The 21,587-nt window shown below is 45.9% G+C and overlaps 3 protein-coding genes across 3 annotated transcripts; all 3 read right to left on the reverse strand.

Moving 5' to 3' along the window:
* Positions 1-1,203: 1,203 nt before the first annotated feature.
* MAGEB1 (MAGE family member B1) lies at positions 1,204-9,631 on the reverse strand. The gene is made up of 3 exons (XM_007991344.2): positions 9,560-9,631; positions 6,967-7,069; positions 1,204-2,819 (listed from the first exon to the last, which is right to left on the reverse strand). Exon 3 carries the CDS (start codon positions 2,757-2,759, stop codon positions 1,716-1,718), a length of 1,044 nt encoding a protein of 347 aa, XP_007989535.2. The 5' UTR covers positions 2,760-2,819; positions 6,967-7,069; positions 9,560-9,631; the 3' UTR covers positions 1,204-1,715.
* MAGEB4 (MAGE family member B4) lies at positions 9,175-11,377 on the reverse strand. The gene has a single exon (XM_007991343.3). The coding sequence runs from the start codon at positions 11,228-11,230 to the stop codon at positions 10,187-10,189; it is 1,044 nt and encodes a 347-aa protein (XP_007989534.1). The 5' UTR covers positions 11,231-11,377; the 3' UTR covers positions 9,175-10,186.
* Positions 11,378-15,702: 4,325 nt separating this feature from the next.
* Positions 15,703-20,952, reverse strand: MAGEB3 (MAGE family member B3). The gene is made up of 3 exons (XM_037986628.2): positions 20,792-20,952; positions 19,946-20,047; positions 15,703-17,334 (listed from the first exon to the last, which is right to left on the reverse strand). The coding sequence occupies exon 3, from the start codon at positions 17,271-17,273 to the stop codon at positions 16,233-16,235; it is 1,041 nt and encodes a 346-aa protein (XP_037842556.1). The 5' UTR covers positions 17,274-17,334; positions 19,946-20,047; positions 20,792-20,952; the 3' UTR covers positions 15,703-16,232.
* Positions 20,953-21,587: the final 635 nt, after the last annotated feature.

Raw genomic sequence — 21,587 nt, forward strand, 5'->3', positions numbered from 1 at the left:
TTTGTCCCAGCCCTGTCACTTACCAGCCGTGTGAACTTGAGAATGTTGCAAGTTTTTCATCTCCTAATTTGATAAGCCCCATCTTGTAGGATTGTGGAACACATGAAATGTATGTAAGGCATCTGGCAAAGTAACTGGCAAATATTGGCTCTTTAATGAATGGCAGTTATTACTATGATTATATTCACACCAAGAAAACTACTCTCATCTCTGGAAAATTTTTGTTTCGTCCAGGAATTGTCAGAGAACATGCAGTACTCTAAAAAACAACCAAATAAGTCAAAATGCTGCTAAGCAAGTAACACTACGTAAATTCTCCCCATGGGAGAGTATGTTATTTAATACGGGGGCAGGGACTTCATCAGAATTCAACTCAAAGCTTATAGAGTTTATGTCAAGGACCAACAACTCCCCTCCCTCTGAGATTCCCTTCCTACAAAAAATTCTTATTTTCACTTATTTCATCACCAATGAGATCTAGCCCTACCTAGGAGTTTTGCCAAATTATACACAAGAAGACCTAATTAATGGAGTAGGCTCTGGCTGCACAAGCTCAGGGAAAAGAGTGTTAGCTTAGTGGTTTCTTGGCATCTCACCTCAAGGAAGTGTAACCTTTATTTCTCAAACACTCTCTGGAGACACCATGCATAAAACAACTAGTTTGTGCCCTGTGTTTGACTGCCCTGGGATGAGAGCACTGTATTCTTCAACTCCTACCCCAGACACAGGTTCTCTCTGCTTTACCCACAATCCCAAAGTAACTGTTAAGGGCAGTTTCCCTTTCCAAGCTTAATCTCTCAACTTTAAGGCTCATGATCTGAGGGTTTGGCACCTTCTTATGATTATCACCTCAACCAGTTCACCGTGGAGCTAACTTAAAATGACCTCCCAATGAGGGGCTTGCATTGTCCCACACCACAAAGTGCCTTGGCTGAGGAAATTAACACTTGACTGGTCTTGTCTGAACCTTCTCCCACCATCCTCACTTCTTTTTTTTTTTAAGGAGTAATTTTTTATTTAAAAAAAATCTGTACATGTTAGAGTGTATCTCACCACCTTCCTTAAATAATAACTCCTTAGACTAAAAATCTGTGTGCAGGGGAAGGGTCTTCTTTAACTTAGTACAATCACTACTATCACAGAGCCTTACAAGGAGCAGATGCTCAATTTATGGTGAGAATAAATGAGCCACTGAACAAAGAATATAATTTATTACAATTTATTTTATCTGCATTCTTGAAAAGGTTAAAGACAACCAGGTATGTATCTTTGGATTTTACAAAAACAAAAGTGAATGAATGCAGAAAACAAGAACTTGACATGTTTTGCTTACTCTTCCTCTATTTTAAGACTCCAATTATGTTGTGTGAGGTTCTTTCACACATTTCTGAGAAAATCTCTATTCTAAAGCTATACTTTCTTCTTCTTGAACCCAAAAAAGATTCAAGGATTTCAAAAATGTATTACAGAATATCAAAACTCTTATGCTTAAAGCTGGCGGCACCAATAAATGTGCGATCCATGTGGCTCATAGACATAGATCCCAACTCTAAATAAACGTTCTATTAAAAGAAAAACACTTGAAAGATACTAATGTTTAACAGGAACACAAAGAAGATGTATGTTATGATCTCTCTAGCCCTATCTTGGCTTCTCACTACTTTAAAAGGTTGGCATCTTGCCACAAAAACAAAGTGAACAACCTGCCTTAATTCTCACATGGGCTGGGAGGAGTTGCTGAATGCGGCTCTAGAACGCCCTCTAAAAGTTGCGGCAGTAGTGCGACGCCTGGCTCTAATGCTGGATCGGACTCGGGCTCTCTCTTCCTCATCTCTCAAAGCCTCTTCATAATGGAATGGGAAGTCACGGGGAGTAGTACCATTCACCTTGGCCAGAAACTCGAGGACTTTCATCTTGGTGGTTTCAGTGTAGGCTCTTGGACCCCACAGGAATTGATAGCGTGGGGGATCACTGTTGGGCACCCGCTTGTACTTCAGATATTTTTCCTTCACCAGATCTCGGGTGATGAACTTCCGGGGCTCCCCATAGATTAAGTGCTCCTCTCCATCATAGATTCCCAACATATTCATGAATTTCCAGATCTCTTCCTCGGTGGCAGAGTTGCCATTTAAGAAGATCACACCCAGGAGAGGCATCAGAAGCCCATTCCTGGGAAAGTCCCAATCATTGCTCAGGTTTCCATCATTGGTGAGGTTTAGCTTGCTGACGAGGGTGTAGGTGTGGCCACTAGGGTTGTCTTCCTTCAAATCAAGGCCAAAGACCAGCTCCAAGCGGTGAGAGGCTCTATTGAGGATCTCAGGGAAGTGATCCTTGTACTTTTCATCAACAAACTTCAGCATATCTGCCTTCATAATGGGCTCTCTCATTTTATACTTATGTAGCATGAAATGCATCAGCATTCCTGCTTCCCAGGCTATAGGATCTTTGACTGACTTCTCAGTGGATGTTGTGCCCTGGGAGGAACTTGCATTTTCCTCACCTTGGCTTTTGGCACCTTCATCAGATTCGGTGCATGACACAGCCGCAGCAGCAGTGGTGGTGGGTGAAGCTCCCTGAGGCTTCTGGGGGATGCCAGCAGCAGGGGAGCTTGCGGGAGTATCCCCCAAAACAGGAGAGGAGGAGGGGCACTCCTCTTTCTCTGCTGCAGTGGCCTCAGCAACCTTGAGACCCTGGGTCTCCTCTCGTGCCTTGCGGCGTTTCTCACGAGCACGGAGCTTACTCTTATGACCCCGAGGCATGATGGCTGTGGTCAGGCAAAACAGGCAGGAGTGTGGGCAGAAGGGCAGGAGATGTGGGGCCTGAAGGAGAGAGAATGAGATTCTGTGAGCACTTGCAGTAGGGAGGTACCACCTTGGCTTTTAGAGAGCCACTTCTGCTGGTTTTTTTGAGGGCACTGCTCTAAGAACCCACTAGGCTCTTGTTGCCAATCCTGCCTGGGACTGACTGGGTGACAGCAGAGATTGGCAGTGTAGGCTACCTCTGTGTTCAAGGGCCCTCTCAATTTATATACAGGATCTTCATATCTATTCTTGGAAGGGGCTGGGACCTCCTTCCTGTGCTGCTCCGAAGCTGACACTTCAAAGCTCTCTGTAATCCACTAAAGAAAAATGAGGCACTGCTTCAGCCCACCATCCTTGCCGGGGGCTGGGCGGGGTGGCAGTGCTGACAGTTCTGTGAACTCTCTGTCCTGGGCTAGTTGGACCTCAATCTTCATTCAGAGTCCTCATCTCATCTATATCTAAGGTCTGGGAACCTCTCTTCTGCTAACTGGTGCTGCATCTTCAGACCAAAGCTGTCACCTCCCTTAGACCTAATGCAAGGAAATAAAGAAGTCTCAGCCTGGCAACCCTTGGCGAAGGCCTTTGAGAGCTAAGTGCAGAGACAGGACTAGTATCGTTGTTTTTCCTCTATTTGGGATGGTGGTTGGGGGCTTGGGGGAATGGTACCTTCAGTCCACATCCATACTTTGACTCCCAGAAGGGCCTAGGGCTCTGTTCTCTCTACACCTGAGGACCTTTACTCATAGTAAGGCCTACATCTGCCTGAGACCCAATAGAGGAAATGAGGGTGGCTGTATCTGGTCACATCGCCCATATTCTCCAGAGGCTCAAAGCTGTGGCTGGCAGGTTGAAGCCCTGCGATGTGTAGTCCCACTCATGGTCCTCACTCAAGGTCTCCAGTTTGACTCCTGGGCGGGCCTAAAATGCCTCCTACCCCTCCTGCTAACCCATCCGACTAAGACCTTCATTTCCATTATTCCTGAAGAGGAATTTAGGGGCACTTCTGACATTTATGCTCAGGGCTTCCTAGGGATGACATACAGAGTGACTCTGAGGGATCCCCACTGATGAGGTGGGAGTTCCCTCAAGTCCTCTCTATGAGTCCTGGCACAACCTGGAAATCCTCTCTCTACTGACCTGAGGCCCCTTACATCAGATTAAGATTCTCATTGCCTCAGAGTCCCAATATGAAAGAAAGCCTGAATCACATCCAGTCACCCCGTCCTCTATGGGGCTCCACTGTTCTGGGGTCGTTGTTCTCTTTAGTCTTCACTCAAGCAAAGTCTGAGCTCCTCTCTAAGCCCGCTTGATTCTTCCAACCTCAAACAAAAGCCTTCACCTCTCTGAGTACCCAGGGCTAGTCTTCAGGGGATGACACATCTGGTTACTTCTGCCTGGGGTTTCCCAGAGCTGAGAGGGGGTGGAACTTGGTGAAGCCCCACTCTCTAGGTCAGTGCTCATCTCATTCCTCCTTCAGTGTCTTCTCTGTCTTGATCTAACGCCTATCCAGTCATACAAAGCCCCCCACCCCCAACTCCTTGAGGAAGAAGTGAAACTTTTCCCATCTGGCTACAACTGTCCATCATCTCCCAAGGATGAAAATCAGGAAGGAATTCCGTGTTTTTTTCACTGTTATGGGATGAGTGGTCCCCCCAGTTCTCAGGGTCTTCTTCTTGACTCCTGGAATTACCCGGGAATCCTCTAGCTGCTAACATAAGGCTGCCCCCTTTGATGAAGTTCCTCACTTCCCTGAGATGCTCTAGGAAGAAGTGAGTGAGACTCATCATATCACCATACCTGGATCTCCCAGGTCTCAGTGGGGATAGGGCTCTTTGTGTGTTACCTCTTTCTTGGAGGGGGTCCCCTCACACTCCTTCAGTATCACCATCTTTTAGGAACTGGGCCTCCTCCCTGTACTAAATAAGGGCTTTCATGTTAAACCAAAGCCATTATGTACCTGAAACAGCCCCTGAAGGAAATGAGGGGCATCTCAACTTGAGAGTTCTAACCCTGGCTTCTCAGGAATGAACGCCAAGGTAAGACTGTGTGTTCCTGCCTGTTCTGGACTACATGGTTACCTCATTCCTCATACAGAAACTGTACCTTAACACCTGTCTTGGCATATGACTCCTATCTCTCTACTGAACTGGGGCAGCAAGGTCTTAAACCAAGGCCCTCCTCTCCCTAAGACCACGAAGGCAGAAGCCAGGGAGTACTTCAGCCTGCCAGCTCTGGCCTGGGACTCCCAGGGACAGCATCAGGTGCAGCTGTCTCACTTGTGTATTGAGTAGCCGCCATTTCCTCACTCAGTGTCTCCACCTACACTCGTCACTCTTTCTGGGACTCCACCCATCGACTGGTCCTGAGACCATGCCCCGTAGACAAAAGTTCTCATACTCCTTGGACCTAAGTTTACAGTCATAGTGGGCCACATCCCACCATGGCTGACTGGGGCCCGTGCGTGTCGACAGGAGCGGGACTTTTTTTTTTTTTTTTTTTTTGAGACGGAGTCTCGCTCTGTCGCCCACGCTGGGGTGCAGTGGCGCAATCTCGGCTCACTGCAAGCTCCGCCTACCGGGTTCACGCCATTCTCCTGCCTCAGCCTCCCAAGTAGCTGGGACTACAGGCACCCGCCACCCTGCCCCAAAAATTTTTTGTATTTTTAGTAGAGACGCAGTTTCACCATGTTAGCCAGGATGGTCTTGATCTCCTGACCTCGTGATCCAGCCCCCTCGGCCTCCCAAAGTGCTGGGATTACAGGCGTGAGTCACCACGCACAGCCCAGGAGCCGGGCTTTTGGACCCCACTGTTCTGGAGTCTGTGACTCAATTGTCACACAGGACTTTGTCCCTGATTCCTAGTAGTGTTTAGGACTCCTCCCTCTATTGACCTGAGTCTGTAATACTTAGGCCAAAGCCCTCATCTCCCTGAGTCACTGAAGAGACAGTCAGGGTGCTACCCATCTGGTTACCTGAGGCCTCCCAGGACAAAATGGAGAAGCGGGACTTAGTGGGGCCCTCTTTGTTACGAGTGGGGGTGGTCTCTTCAATTTACACTCAGGGTCCTCACCTTGACTCCCAACCAGTCCTGAGAATTCACCCTCGGCTGACCGGACACGGCACCCCTTACGCTCGCTCGGGTCCTCGCCTTCAAAGCGGAAGTGAGGATGAGCCACATCGGGCAGCCCAGGGCCTCTGAGGGCTGACGGCAAGTCTCTGAGGACTGACGACAGAGGCAGGACGCTAGGACACTGTTCTAGCGTCGCTGGTCCCTTTGTCCCCACTAGGGTTCCTCACCTTAGTATCTAGCAGCCTGGGACAACTTCCACCTCTTGACCCAAATCCGCCAGGCAGACACTGCGCCCTCACGCTCGCTCGCGCGCTCGCGTCCTCGCCTTCAAAGCGGAAGTCAGGATGAGCCACATCCGGCAGCCCGTGACCTCAGGGCTGACGGAAGGGGTAGAACGCTACCGGACGTAACTTTTCTAGCGTCGCTGCTCCCTACGTCCCCACTAGGGGTCCTCACCCCGGCTCATCTAGCAGCCTGGGATGACTCCGCCTTCTGACCCAAATCCGCCAGCTTCCAAACAATACCCCCACCTCCCTCAGCCCCCAAGGTGGAAATCTTAGCGAGCCACACAGGCCATCCCTGCCTGGGCCTCACAGCCCTGACAGCAGCGGCAGGACTCCGTGAAAGTCCCTTTTTGGGGAGAGGTCTTCTCATCAGCTGTCAGAGTCCTCATCTGACTCTGGTTTCCTCTCCGGGCAGAAATGAAGCGACTCCCTTCCGGCCCCATGCTCCCCATCCTCCCTGAGACCTTCCAGGCGGAAATGAGAGGCATCTTAGGCGGATAGCTGTGTCTGATGCCTCAAAACAGGGGATGAATTCTGGGGACTCGTCTGCTGGTGGAGTCCCCTCTTAACACTTAGGAGTCCTACGTTGATTCTTGTTAGGGTCTCGGCCTCTTCCTTCTGTAAAACTGAGGCTGCCCCAATTAGACGGAACCAGTCATGTCCCTGAGACTTTCCAGGCAGAAATCAGCCTGCCATCTCCACCAAGGCTTCCTGGGGCTGACAGCAGAGGGGACTTTGTGAGGCCGTGTGGGTGCTATCCTTAGTTCACATTCAGGTCCTCACCTTGACAAGTGAGCAAACCTGTAACTTACCCTTTGTTTACCTGAACCTGCTCCTCTCACATCAAGGTCCTGTTTTCTGAGAATTTCGAGTTGGAATTCTGGATGATCCTCATGATCACAGTCCTTTTGCAACCTGCAATAACAGATAGTAAGGAAGGGACTCCATAGAACCCCACAGTTTTGGCTAGGTCCTTCCATCAATCTTCTTTTATGCTCCTTGCCTTTACATGTATCAGAACCTGGGACTCCTCTGTCTACTGAACTGAGGTCACTCTCCTGAGGGGCTGGATGAACCCTTACATTTTGGAGTGGTTTCTCCCCACTATTCATTCATGAGTGTTCTCATGTTGGCTTCTGTCTCTTGATCAAACTCTTCCAGGGAAATGTCACATCCCTGCAAAAATTTGACCAGTTTCCTCTTTGCAAACCTTGCAGAGAAGAGGTCCCTGTCCCAGAAGTGATGTGACACTAGGAAACTGAAACGGAAGGTGGAGAGCCTCGGACAGATGTTGTGCTCTCAGGGAAAAAAACATGCTGATCTATCTCTTCACTTCACCAACCAAAGGGTAGTTCTAAAAGATTTACTTTCTACAGAAAAGGTGCAGCCAGATGATTTTTGTAATCTTTTGATCTTTCGAAGCTATCTAATTTTGCTTCTGTCAGTGATCATATTGTCACCGAGTATTGTTTCTTTTTCTCTGTAACTCACGTCTGTCAATTATTGTGGTATTCTTCTTGCTCTGGTTATGTATTTCAATCCAGTGTTTGGGGTACAGAGACCTCTTCTTTCTTACCTGAGACACACTTTGGGGTTGTAGAAGAAAATGAATTAAGCAATTCACAGTAAGCTTCAGTTTGGGAGGAGTGGAACAGTGTGGACGCTAGAGGAATTCAGACCAGCAGTCTAGTTCCAGCCTTATCACTTACTAGCTGTGTGAACTTGGGCACATTACCAAACTCTGTGAGCCTTGGGCTCTGCATCTGTGAAATGGGCTTGATAAGCCTTGTCTTGTAAGACTGGTGGAATGTGGTGAAAGTGTGCAAAGCCCTGGTGTGCATTGAGACTTTAAACAATGCTTGTTATTACTGTGATTATTTCAAGTACAGAAGAAATCATCTACCCTGCTGATTTTTTTCAAGTCCAAGAGATAACAAAGAATATACAACTTTCTAAGACATGGAACAACAAATCAGTCCAAAACGCAACTTAAAAAGAAACTCTAAATAACTTTTCCGTATTAAATCATATTTTGAGTGTGGAGTTGTCTTTCTCATCTGAAAGCAACTCAAACCTTCTAGGGTTTGGTTCAAAGGCCAACTCTGGCCTTTCATCCAAACCACTTATTTTCATTCATTTTACCACCATCAAAAATCTAGATCTCCCTTAGAATTTGCAAAAACACATGAAAGGAAAAAAATTCCTTTTAATGGAATGGGTTCTGGCTGCCCAGCTGATAGCAGAGTATTAGCCCAGTGGCTTATGAGTTTCCAGTCTTAAAGGAGTATCACCTTTATTTCTCAGAAACACTCTGGGGACTACGTGCATAAAACACCTAGTTTGTGTACTGGATTCACTTCACTTGCATTGCGACAAGAGCACCGGCCACTTTCAATCCCTGCTTCTAGGCAAAGATTCCCTCTGGATTTTCCGCAATCTCAAAGTAACTGTTAAAGGCAATTTTTCATTCCAGTCTCCATCTCTCAAGTCTGAGATCCACCTCAGTGGATCTGAGTGTGTGACCCCTGCTCAGTGCACCCCAACTAGGCATTTTATGCCGGGACATAAAATTACCTCCTATTGCAGTATGGTCGGTTTCCCAAAGTCTCGATTACCTTGCTTAGGACATTTACACTAGATTCCACTGCTGGAAACACCCCCACCTTCTTTCTTATCCCCTCTTTTCACCTGTCTTTAGGTCTGAGGGAGTATCTCATCACCTTCATTATATGATAGCTGCTGTTGGATTCTAAAATTCTATGGGTAGGGATTGGGGGTTTTTTGTTGTTTGTTTTTTGTTTTTTTAGTTTATCCGGTACTAGCCAGGAGCCCTCCAAAGAACAGCTGCTCAATTAATATTTGGACGATTAAAGTGTAAGTGACCAGGAAGTCAAATGTATTGCTATTTAATTTCCCCCACATTCCTGAAAAAGCTAAGCCAATCCGGGTACATATACTTCAGTTTTACAAAGAAAAACTAAAAAGAACAAAACAAAGCAAGAATTGACCACATTTTACTTTTTTTTTTTCTCTACTTCATGGTCCCACCAACTTTATTGCAAGGTAATTTCCTTTTCACAAATTTAATATTCCAATTCCATATTATCTTGTTCTAGATCACAGGAAAAGACTTAAAAGATTTTAAAATTGTTTTACATAATGCAAAAATTCTCACTCTTCAACCTGTTATATTTTAATAAATGAGTGATTCATGCCTTTCACAAACTTAGATTCTGAAACTAAATAAATCTACAATTTAAAAAAAGAACACTGAAAAGCAAGAAAAAGAAAAGATAAATCATATTACATACAAATATGTTATATATAGTGTTCCCACCAACTCCCCTTTGGCCCTCCATTAATTAGAAGGTTAAGTGTTTTCTTAATTAAAAGTAAAGAATATACCTCAGACTTCACAAGGAGTGGGAGACACTGCTGGACACCACACTGAAACATGCCAGACCCAGTTGCAACACTATCTCTGGCTCTCTCTCCCTCATCTCTCCAAGTCTTCTCTTAATGGAGGGAAGACAATGGGGACACTGTCATTGACCTTGGCCCAAGCCTCCACATTCTTGAATAATCTAAGCAAACCAGGTATGTAACTTTTAAATTTATGAACAAAAAAAGACTGAACGGAGTAAGACAAACCATAAATAAAGCAACTTTTACTTTTCTTCTCTTTCTATCTTCAGATTCTACCTATTTTACTGTGAAGTTATTATAAATTTCTAAGGATAACCTTACTCCCATGCCATGTTATTTTGCTCTGTATCACAAAAATGATTTCAGGATTTTCTATTTGTATTTCAAAAACAAAATTATTATTACTAAACCAACCTGATAAACAGCAATAAGTGTGTGATACATGCCATTTCTAAACTTATATTCTGAATCTAAATAAACTTTCTATTTTAAGAAACATCACTAGAAAATACAACAAAGAGATAAATCAACAAGTTATTCATGCATCACAGGAACAGAGAAAGCAACAGGTCTTTCAACCACAAAATGAACAATTTGCCTTAGCTCTCACATGGGGTGGGAAGAGCTGCTGGATGTGGCCCTGGAATACGTACTAGTCACGGCCGTAGTGCCACGCCTGGCTGCAACTCTGGGCCGGGCTCCGGTTCTCTCTTCTTCATCTCTCAAAGCCTCTTCATAAAGGAGTGGGAAGTTATTGGGGGTGGTGTCATTCACCTTGGCCAAAAACTCCAGGACTTTCATCTTGCTGGTTTCTGCATAAGCTCTTGGACCCCACAGGAATTGATAGCGTGGGGGATCACTGTTGGGCACCTGTTGGTATTCCAGATATTTTTCCTGCACCAGATCTTGGGTGATGAGCTTTCGGGGTTCCCCAAAGATAAGGTGCCTCTTTCCATCATAGATCCCCAACATATTCAGGAATTCCCAGATTTCCTCTTCACCGGCACAGTTGCCGTTTAAGAAGATCACACTCAGTAGAGGCATCAGAAGCCCGTTTCTCGGAAGGTTCCAGGCACTGCTCTGGTTTCCATCATTGGTGGGGCCTAGCATGCTGACGAGGATGTAGGAGTGAGTGGTGGGGTTGACCTCCTTCAAGGCAAGGCCAAAGATCAGCTCTGTGCGCTGAGAGACTTTCCTGAAGATCTCAGGGAAGTGCTCCTTGTACTTTTTGCTGATGATCTTCAGCATTTCTGCCTTTGTAGTGGGCTCTTTCATTTTATACTTGTACAGCAGGAACTGCACCAACATCTTCGTCTTCCTGGTTAGAGGATCTTTGAGTGATCTCTCAGTGGATGTTGAGGCCTGGGAGGAACTTGCATTTTCCTCATCTTGGCTCTCGTCACCTTCATCAGGTCCAGTGCCTGACATAGTTGCAGCAGCAGGTGTGGTGCGTGGCTCTCTCTGAGGCTTCTGGGGAATGCCCAAAGCAAGGGAGCTGGAGGGATTATCCCCCAAAACAGATGAGGAAGAGGAAGGAGACTCTTCTTTCTCTGCTGCAGTAGCCTGACCAACCTTGAGATCCTGGGTCTGAGCACGGGTCCGCTGGCGTTTCTCACGGGCACGAAGCTTACTCTTCTGACCCCGAGGCATGATGGCTGTGGTTAGGCACAGCAGGCAGAAGTGTAGGTAGAAGGGCAGGTGATGTGGTTCCTGGAGAAGAGCGAATGAAATCCTGAGAACACCTTCAGCAGGCAGATACTACCTTGGCTTTTCAGAAGCCGCCTCTGCAGGATTCCTTGAGAACACTGCTCTAAGTATTCACTGGGCTATTGTTCTTAGTCATTCTGTCCCCTGAGAACTCAGCTGAGGAAGTTACAATGTGCCTTAGGCTGCAGCTTGCCAACCCTGCCTGGGGCTGACTGGGTGACAACAAGCCTCGCAGTTGGGCTCTCTGTGTTCTAGCTTGGAGAGGATCCACTCTGATTACCTTTAAAATTATCATGTCAGCTCTTGGCAGGGCCTGAGCCTCCCTCTATTGGTGTTGTGAAATTGACTGTGTAGTTTTCTGGGACCCAAATGAGTGAAGTCCAGGGGCTCCTCAACCCACCACCCCTGCCTAGAAGCATTTAGTGCTCTCTCTTTAAGTCCCAAATTTGCACTCAAGATCCTCATCTGGACTCCATGCAGGGTTGTGGACTGTCTCTTCTGCTGACTGATAACTGCGACTTCAGACCAAGAATTTCACCTTTTCTAGTTCTGATATAAAATGTGATGGGCATCTAAGAAAAAAAAATTGATAATCTGGACTTTGCTAAATTAAAACTTCTGCTCTGCTAAGGATACCACAAAGAGAATAAGATAACTCCCAGGTTGGGAAAAAAATATTTTCAAAAGACATATCTTATAAGGGACTGTTAACCAAAACATACAAAAATTTCTTAAAACTGAACAATAAGAACTGACCAACCCTTTGAAAAATGTGCACAAGATCTAAACAGGCACCTCAACAAATAATATATATGGAAGGCAATACATATATGAAATGATGGTCAACATCACAGGTCATTAGAGACTTGCAAATTAAAACAATAATGTGATACCACTACATACCTGTAAGAATGGTCAAAATAAAAAACACTGATAACCCCAAATACGGATGAGGATGTGGAGCAACAGGAGCACACTGTCATTGCTGGTGGACATGCAAAATGGTACAGCCACTTTGGAAGACAGTTTGTAAGTTTCATACAAAGCTATGCATACTCTTATCATATGATCTAGCAAGTGCGCTCCTTGTTATTTAGCCAAATGAGTTGAAAACAGTATGCCCAGAAAAAAAAAAAAAAAAAAAAACCTGCACACAAACGTTTATAGTAGCTTTATTCATAATTGCCCAAATTGGGAAGCAACCAATATGTCCTTCAGAAGGAGAGTGGGTAAATTAACAGAATAAAGTATTATTCAGCACTAAAAGGGAATGAACTATCACGCCACAAAGAGACATGGATGAAACTTAGATACATATCACAGAGTGAAAGAAGCCAATTTGAAAAGTCTATTCATTGCATAATTCCATCTATATGACATTCTGGAAAAGGCAAAAGTATGGAAACAGTACAAAGTTCAGTGGTTTCCAAGGGTTGGGGAGAGTGAGAGATAAATAGATCAGGCACAGAGAACTTTTAAGGCAGTAAAACAATTCTGGATGATTCTATGGTGGTAAACATATGTCATGTTACATTTTTAAATATTAAAACCCACAGAATGTGCAGCATCAGGAATGAATCCTAAACTACAGACATCGGGCATCGGGTGATAATGACGTGTCCATGTATTCTCAATTGTAACAAATGTATCACCCTGGCTTGGGAGATTGATATGAGGGAGGCTGTGTCTGTGGGAGGACAGGATGCCCATGGGACTCTGTGCTTTCTGCTCAGTTTTGCTGTGAACGTAAAACTGTTCTAAAAAAGAAGGTCAATTATTTTAAAAAAATTTAAAAAGTGGTGGTGAATCCTCAACCTTACATGCTGCTCTGGCAATTTAAGATTTATGCAGGGGGGTGGACTCTGTTGTCCTCTCTATTCAGAGGTGAGCAGTCCCCTCAGTTCTCACTCGGTTTCCTTGATTTGGCTCCTAGCAGATCCTGGGGCTCCCCTCTTTTTTGACCTGAAGACCTCTCCGTTTAAAAGGCCTGCACCTCCCTGATATCCGATAGGAGGAAGAGGGTGGCCTTATCTGGCCACAACTGACTGTGGTCTCCCAAGAGTGGCAGCTGTGGTAGACAGGTTGAGGTCTTATGATGGATTGTCCTACTCAGGTCCTAACTCAGGATCCTAAATCTGACTCACAGGAAGGCTTAATATTCTTCCCTTTGCTGAGCTGGGATTGCCCACCTCAGAACCAGACCTTCACTTCTCTGTTACTACTGAGGATATGAGGATGCCTCTGTCTGACATTCATGCCTGAATCTCTCAGAGATGACAGTAGGGAGGATTCTGTGGGGTCCCCACTCATAGGGGTTTGGTGGTTTCTGCACTCTTCAGGGTACTCACTTTACTCCTGGCACACATTAGGAATCCTTCCTCTATGGACCTGAGTCAGCCAGCCTCAGATCGTGGTCTTTACCTTCTTAAGAACTCCGGAGTAGAAATCAGGTTCAGCCCCATCCTGTCAAGACTATTTGGGTGAGTGCTTCCCTCATTCTTCATTCAGGGTCCTCAGCTTGGTGTGTGTCAGAGAATGGGACTCCTCCCTCTACTGACCTGAGATGCAGGAACTCGTAAGTCCCTGAGAACCTTGAAGAATAAGTGAGGTGATGCTCAGACTAAGAACTCTGTCTGGCATGTTCTGCTCAGTCCTCCTATATGAAGGTCTTTATCTTAGCTCTTGTCCCTTAATTAATGACTTCCTGGGAAATGCCACATCCCTAAAAACTCTTGACCAGTTTCCCTACAATAAACCTTGCAGACAATGCATCCCTGTCCCAGGAGTGATGTAATATAGGGAAGCTGTAACACAAGGCAGAAGCCCAGGATTAAAAGTCATACCGTCAGAGGAAAAAAAAAGCAAACAAACAAACAAAAAACATGTTGATCTATTTCTTCTCTTTACCACCCTCTTATGTATTTCTCTTGAAAAAGATTTAACTTCCTATAAAAAGGGGAACTGTTCAGAATGACAGAATGTGAGCCCATGATCTTTTGAGTTTATCTGACTTTGCATATGTAGTCATATTGTCACCAAATATTATCTTTCTCTCCTTAATTCACACCTCTCGACCATTTTGGTAATTTCCTTGCTCTGGTTATGTATTTCAGTCCAGCAAATTGGGCACAGAATACATTTGGGAGTAGTGAGAAGAAAAGTGAATAAGGGGACACAGTCAGTCTCAGGTTGGGAGGCATGGAACAGAGTGTGCTTTACACTAATTCAGACTAGGGGTCTTGTCCCAGTCCTGTCACTTACCAGCCATGTGAAATTGGACACATTAATAGACCGTGGGCGTCAGGCTTTTTATCTGTGAAGTGGATTTGATAAGTTCTGTTTTGTAGGACCAGTAAAATGTATACAATGTATGTAAAGTGCTTGAGATGTATTGAGACATAAAATAGTGCCAGTTCTTATTATGATTCATTTGTACCCTGACATTGCAATCTACTACACTGGGACTTATTTTTCAATGCAGGAGATGTCAGAGATTATACCATATTCTAGGACAAAGAAAGCCCTATCAGACAAAGTGCTACCTAGAAAGGAAAACTAAATAATATTTCCTCATTACTTGATAGATCATTCAATATTAGTATGAGGTAGACTTCCTCAGTAGATGCAACACAAATTCTAAAATGAGTTTCAAGAACCAAAAACTTCCTTCTCTCTCAGCTATCCTTCCATCTAAACCACTTTTATTTTGATTCATTTAACCACCTCTCAAAATCTAGACCTTGCCTAGAGTTTGCCAAATTACACACGAGGTAACCTAATTGAATGTGCTTTTAATGGAACAGGCTCTGGATCCCCCAGCCCAGGGCAAAGAGCACCAGCATAGTGGCTTCTGGTCCTCCCACCTCCCTTGAGGGTATTACCCTTATTTCTCAGAAACTGGCTGGAGATGATGTGTACAAAACACCTAGTGTGTGCTGTGTTTATTTGTACTGGGAGAAGAGCACAGGACACATTCTTATCCCAGGTTCTCCCTGGTTTATCCATGATCCCAAAGTAACTGTTAAGAACTGTTTCCTATTCCAAGCTTTGTCTTGCACCTCTGAGAGGCAACTTCTGAGAGCCTGGCGCCTGCTCACCATTCCCACAGCCTCATCCAGCCCACCATGGAGCCTCACTTAGATGAACTCCCATTGAGGGACCTGCATTTTCTTAGGCCCAACACCGCCTTGATTAGATAATTCATACTTGACTGTTCTCATGTGGAACTACCTCCCTCCCTTCTTATCATGTATCCTTTTGGTCTTAGAGCGAATATCACCATTTTCCTTAGATGATAGCTGCTTCTCGACCTTATAATTTTAAGGTCAGTTGCCAGGTTTTCTTTTTCTTAGCCCTCCCAGTATTAGCATGGATCCTTCCAAGAGCAGACGCTCAATTAACACTTGGAGAATGAGTGTGTCAGCATGAGGTCTAATTTATTATGATTTAATTCTACATTCTTAAATAAGCCAGATATATATGGTTATTTATCTTTCATTTTCTTAAAACACAGAGTAAAAGCATTTAGGAAACCAAATATTGACCGTCTTACACTCTTTCTCTATTTCTTAATCCCACACATTTTACTGCTGACTTTTTAAAAAAAAATTTTTCAAGGAAATGCTTATTCTAATTCCAAGTTATCTTGCACCAGATCACTAAATAAGATATAACTTTTCTCAATCTGTTTTACGAAACAGCAAAATTTTTACTCTTAAACAACAAATATGACTAATATCTATCCTAAATTTAGATTACAATGATAAATAAAAGGAAAATTTGAAAAGTATGCCCCAAAATACAGATAAATCTTCAAATTATCCATTTAGAACAGAAACAAAAAGGTATTATACAGTGTGTTCCCTCCAGTAACACCCAGTCCTTCACTCCTTGGAACAGTGACTGCCCTCTTTAACTACAAAATGAAAAATTTGCTTCAACTTCACTAGGCGTGGGAAGAGCTGCTAGCCTTGACCTTGGAACATTTTCTGCCCATGGCACTACTGCCATCATTGAACGTAGCTGCAGCTTGGACTCTTTCTTCCTCATCTCTCAAAGCCTCTTCATACCAGAACTGGAACGCACTGGGGACAGTTTGGTTGACCTTGGCCCAAAACTCCAGTACCTTCATCTTGCTGGTTTCAGCATGGGCTCTTGGACCCCACAGGAATTCATAGCATGCAGGATCACTGTTGGGCACTTGTCGGTACTCCAGGTATTTCAGCTTCACCAAATCTTGGGTGATGAGCTTTCTGGGCTCCCCAAATATGAAGTGTTTCTTCCCATCATATATTCTCATCTTATTCAGGAATTCCCAGATCTTCTCCTCAGTGGCACAGTTGCCCTTCATGAAGATCACGCCCAGGAGATTCAGCAGGAGACCTGTCTTGGGAAACCCCCTCCCACGAGTCACTGTCCCATTGTTGGGGAGATCCATTTTGCTGACAAGGACATAGGAGTCCTTGGTAGAATCAACTTTCTTTAAATCAACACCAAATACCACCTCCATGTTGAAAGAGGCTTTTTTAAGAATCTCAGGGAAGTGATTCTCATGCCTTTTTTGGACAATTTTTAGCATATCTGCTTTCATAATGGGCTTTTTCATTTTGTACATTTCCATCAGGAATTGCACCAACATATTTGTCTTAATGGTTAGAGGGTCTGTGCGAGACCGCACAGTGGAGGATAGACCCTGAGAGAAGCTTTGCTTTTTCTCAATTTTACTGTTGGCTCCCTTGTATGACTTTTTGTGATAAACATCTACAGATGTAGTGGTGGATAGCGCTCTCTGAGGCTTCTTGAGAACACTACCTGACCTACCAGCAGACTTTTTCTGGATAGTAGCCCCCAAAATAAGAGGACATGAAAAAGATACTTTTTTCTTCTGAGTTGCAGTCATCTGAGCACCCTGGTGACCCTGGATCTGACCCCAGGTCTGCTGGCATTTCTCACGTGCACGGAGCGTACTCTTCTGACCCCGAGGCATGATGGCTGTGATCAGGAACAGCAGGCAGGAGTGTCAGCAGAAGAGCAGGTGACACAGGCACCTGGAGGAGAGAGAGAAAGAGAGGGTATGAGAGCCTTCAGCAGAGAGGTACCACTTTGGATTTAAAAGAAGACCGCCTCTGCAGTTTTCTGTGAGAGCACTGCTCTAGAAACCCAGAGGGCTTCTGTTCTGATCAGTTTGTCCTCTGAGAACCCTGTGAAGGTAATTAAAGTGTGCCTTAGGCCGCAGCCTGCCAGCCCTGTTCTGTGTATACTGGGACTGAGAGCAGCCATGACATGTCTAGTCCTTGTGGATTTCCTTTTACTCTGGGGTAGGAGGTTTCTCTCAGTTCACATTCAGGACCATCATAAAAACTGTCAGGGCTGGGTCCCCTCCCCTGTGCTGCACTAAATTTGACACCTCCAACAAATGTCCTCATCTCCTTGGGACCACCTAAGAGGTGAAGGAATGTCTCAGCCTCACCACCCCTGACAGGAGGAACTAGGTGCTAAGAGCACTGTGGAGACCTACCCTTTCCTGGCTTATTGGGGTTCTGACACCTCATTCATAGTCCTCATCTTGTCTCTAGATAGGACCTAGGACAGCTGCCTCTGCTGATCTGATGTCCATCACTTTAGATAAAGGCCCTCAGCAACCTAATGCCATTAAAAGAAGGTGAGTTCACATACACCTGACCTCCATGCCCAGCCTCCTCAGGGCTGCAGGTGGGGAGTGGGGGACTCTTTGTTGTCTCTTCTTTATGTGGGAAGAGTGATATCACTAGTCCTCATTCACGGTCCTGACTGTGACCCCGTAAGGCTCTGGGTCTCCTCCCTCTTCCATCTGCAGAACTGGGGCATGTAATTAGTTCAACCTTTCTGGCACTCCCTAGGCAATAAGGGGGGCTGATGTTATTCCAAGGCTTCCCGGAGCTGAGAGAAGAAGCATAATTTGTGGGACTCTACATTTTAGAGACAGTGTTCCCTTTAGCTTTCGCTCAGGTCTTTGATCTTGACTCCTAGTAGGATGTGGGACACTTCCCTCCATTAACCTAAGTCCTCCAGCCTCAGAACAAGGACCTAGACAGGGAAGTCAGGGACCCCTCCCCTATGAATACCTTTGCCTGGAACTTGCAAAATGAGTGCAGGGACGTTGTTTGTGTTGACACTTCTATTGCAGAGAGATTCCTTCATTAGCACTCAGGGCCCTCACCTTGACTCCAGTTAGGACCCAAGTCTCTCTTCCACCTGCTGAACTGGGCCTACTTTCTTAGACCAAGGCCCTTCCCTCCCTGAGACTTTCCAGGCAGACATCTGTCAGACAGCTTTCAAGGTATTCCCAGGGAAGACTTCAGGGGCAGGACTTAGTGTGGCCCTCTTTGTTATAGGTTGGGGGATGGTGGTCCCTTTCATCCACATTCAGGGTCTTGACCTTGACTCCAGAACAGTCCAAGGAATTCACCCTCTGCCGAAGGGATACCGTGCCCCTCAACTCCAGATCCTCCCCTTCAAAGCACTTCCAAGGAGGTGAGGACGAGCTTTATCTGTTCACAGCTTCCTGGGGTCTGATGACTGACAACAGGGGTGGAACTCTATGGGACTTCACTGTTTTGGAGTCGCCAGTCCCTAGATTCTCATTCAGGGTCTTCACCTTGGTATCTTGTCACAGCCTGAAATTTCTCCCTCTACTGACCTGAGTTCACTAACCTCCAAACAAAACCCTCATCTCCCTGAATACTTCCCTCCCTGGATGGGGAAGTCAGAGCCCCCGCTTATGACTACCCCTATCTGGAGCCTTCTAAACTGGCTAGCAGCAGTGAGACCCTGTCTGGAAAAAAATATAAATAAATAAAAAAGACAAGGACCACTGGTGCTAACCAGGGGAATGCTAACCAGTAGGGCTGCTGCTGCTCTCTGTTGACGCCCCTCCTGGGAAGAGATCCCGTCCTTTAGCACTCGGAGACTTCAGCTTGGCTCCAGTCAGCGTCCAGGTCCTCTCCAACCGAGTAACTGGGGCTGCTCCCTTAGTGAAAGGCCCTCCCTCTGGGAGCCTTTCCAGACAGAACTCAACCAGGACCTCCCAGGGTCAACCACAAGGGTGAGACGTTGTGGGTCCCCCTTTGTAATGGGCAGGGAGTAGTCCCTTCAGTCCCTGCTCAGGGTTCTTACCTTTACTCCAGATTAGTACTAAGAATTCACGCTAGGCTTCGGACCCGACTGAAGCTATTGCACCTGTCAGGCCAACAGACTCACTTTCAAAGCGGAAGTGAGGATGAGCCACGTCCCGCTCGGGGTCTCCGAGGGCTGCCAGCAGGGGTGAGACGCTAGGACCCCGCTGTTCTGGAGTCAGTGGTCCCTAGGTCCTTATTCAGGGTTCTCATCTTGATACTAAGTGGAGCAGAGTAACACCTCTACCGAGTGAAGTCCGCCAACCTCCAAAATCCTCCCCTCCCATAGTCCCTAGAGGGGAAGTCTAGGCATGTTATCGGGCCATGTTCTGGGGCTTCAAATACCTGAAAACAGGGTTAGGGATTTTGGTGGGCCCCTCTTTTGGAGAGAGGTTCCCTGGTTAGCACCAGTGGACCTCTTTTTTTTTTTTTTTTTTTTTTTCTTTTGAAACAGCGCCTCACTCTGTCTTCCAGGCTGGAGTGCAGCCTCGCGATCTTGGCTTACCACAACCTCCGCCTCCCAGTCCTCGAACGCCTGTGCTCAAGCGATGCGGTTGTCTTCGTCCTCCCAAAATGTTGGGATTACAAGCGTGAGCCAGAGCCCTGCCTTAAAAAAAAAAAAAAAAAAAAAAAAAAGTGTCTATTTATTTATTTATGTATGTATTTATTTATTTATTTATTTTGAGACGGAGTCTGGCTCTGTCACTCAGGCGGGAGCGCAGTGGCGCCATCTCCGTTCACTGCAACCTCCGCCTACCGGGTTCAAGCGATTCTCCTGCCTCCACTTCACCAATAGCTGGGACTACAGGCGCCTGCCACCACGCCCGGGTAATTTGAGACAGTGTCTCTCTCTGTCGCCCAGGCCAAAGCGCAGGGGCGTGATCTCGGCTCACTGCGGCCTCGACTCCTAGCGCTTAAGCAATCCTCCCACCTCAACCTCCTGGGTGACTGGGACTACAGGGGTGCTCCACTGTTGCCTGGCTAATTTTTTTTTTTTTTTTTTTTTTTTTTTTTTTTTTTTGCAGAGACAGGTTTTTGCCATGCTGCCCTGGCTGGTTTCGAGCTCCTGGGCTCAAACAGTTAACTCGCCTTGGCCTCCCAATGTGCTGGGATTACAGGCGTGAGAAACCGCACGGGCTTGGTCTTCATGTTGACTCTAGTTAGGGCCAAGACACCTCTGAAGAACTGAGGCTGCCCTGTTAGACAAAGCCTTCCCCTCCCTGAGACCTTCCAGGCTGAAATGAGAGGCAAGCCAGTTTTATAGTTCTGCCTGTTTTCCAGGGTTAGAAACATGGATTGGGCTCCGTGAAGTCCCCTCATTTGTGGGTTTAGTTTTCCCTTTTTTACTCACTCAAGAACCTCACTTCGCTGCTGGCCCGTCCTGGGACTCCACCTTCCGTTCCATGAATCCTGCTCAGATCAAGGTCCTCTGAGATCTAAGCTGAAGTTTGGATGAGCCACATTAGGCCAGGGATGTTTGGGTCCTGTGAGAGCAGACAGCAGAGTCAGATTTCTATGGGACATCACTGTTCTGGCTCCTCCTGTTCTTCATTCAAGGTCCTCCCTGATATCTGCCAGACCCTGGATCCTCCCTCTGGTTAACTGAGGTCACCTTAGGTCAAAACTCTCACTTCGCTGAGAACTCTGAAGGGTAAAAGAGAGACTGCTCAGTCTGACTGTACTGCCTGGGGCATTCTAGGCCTGATAACAGGTTTGGGTAGATCGAGGAAGGCCCCATTATCTTTTGGTGTGGTTGTCTTTCCAGTATTTATTCATGGGTGTCCTCCTTATTTTCTCTTGCCTCTCTGAATGAAAGCTTCCTGGGAAATCCCACATCCCTGCAAACTCTTGGACGATGTTCCTATTGCAAACCTTGCAAGTCTGTGCCCCAGGGCTAATGTGAGGTAAAGAAACTATAACACAAAGCAGGGAGTCCAGGGTAGGTGGTGGGTTGTCAGAGAAAAATGATGCTGATTTACTCTTTTCAATAGCCAGCATTAGCCCCTTATGTGACTTCTGTTTTAATTGATTTACTTCTTAAGGGGAAGGAGCTATTCAGGATGATTGTGTGGTCCCTGATTTTGAGGTTATCTGACTGTGCATATGTAGATGATCATATTGTCACTGAATAATATCTCTTTCTCCTC

The sequence above is a fragment of the Chlorocebus sabaeus genome, chromosome X, assembly GCF_047675955.1.
Source record: "Chlorocebus sabaeus isolate Y175 chromosome X, mChlSab1.0.hap1, whole genome shotgun sequence".
Lineage (NCBI taxonomy): Eukaryota > Metazoa > Chordata > Mammalia > Primates > Cercopithecidae > Chlorocebus > Chlorocebus sabaeus.

What these genes read in the sequence shown, in the direction of transcription:
- MAGEB4 (XM_007991343.3), bottom strand. Translation starts at nt 11,230, where the DNA reads ATGCCTCGGGGTCAGAAGAGTAAGCTTCGTGCCCGTGAGAAACGCCAG.
- MAGEB3 (XM_037986628.2), bottom strand. Translation starts at nt 17,273, where the DNA reads ATGCCTCGGGGTCAGAAGAGTACGCTCCGTGCACGTGAGAAATGCCAG.
- MAGEB1 (XM_007991344.2), bottom strand. Translation starts at nt 2,759, where the DNA reads ATGCCTCGGGGTCATAAGAGTAAGCTCCGTGCTCGTGAGAAACGCCGC.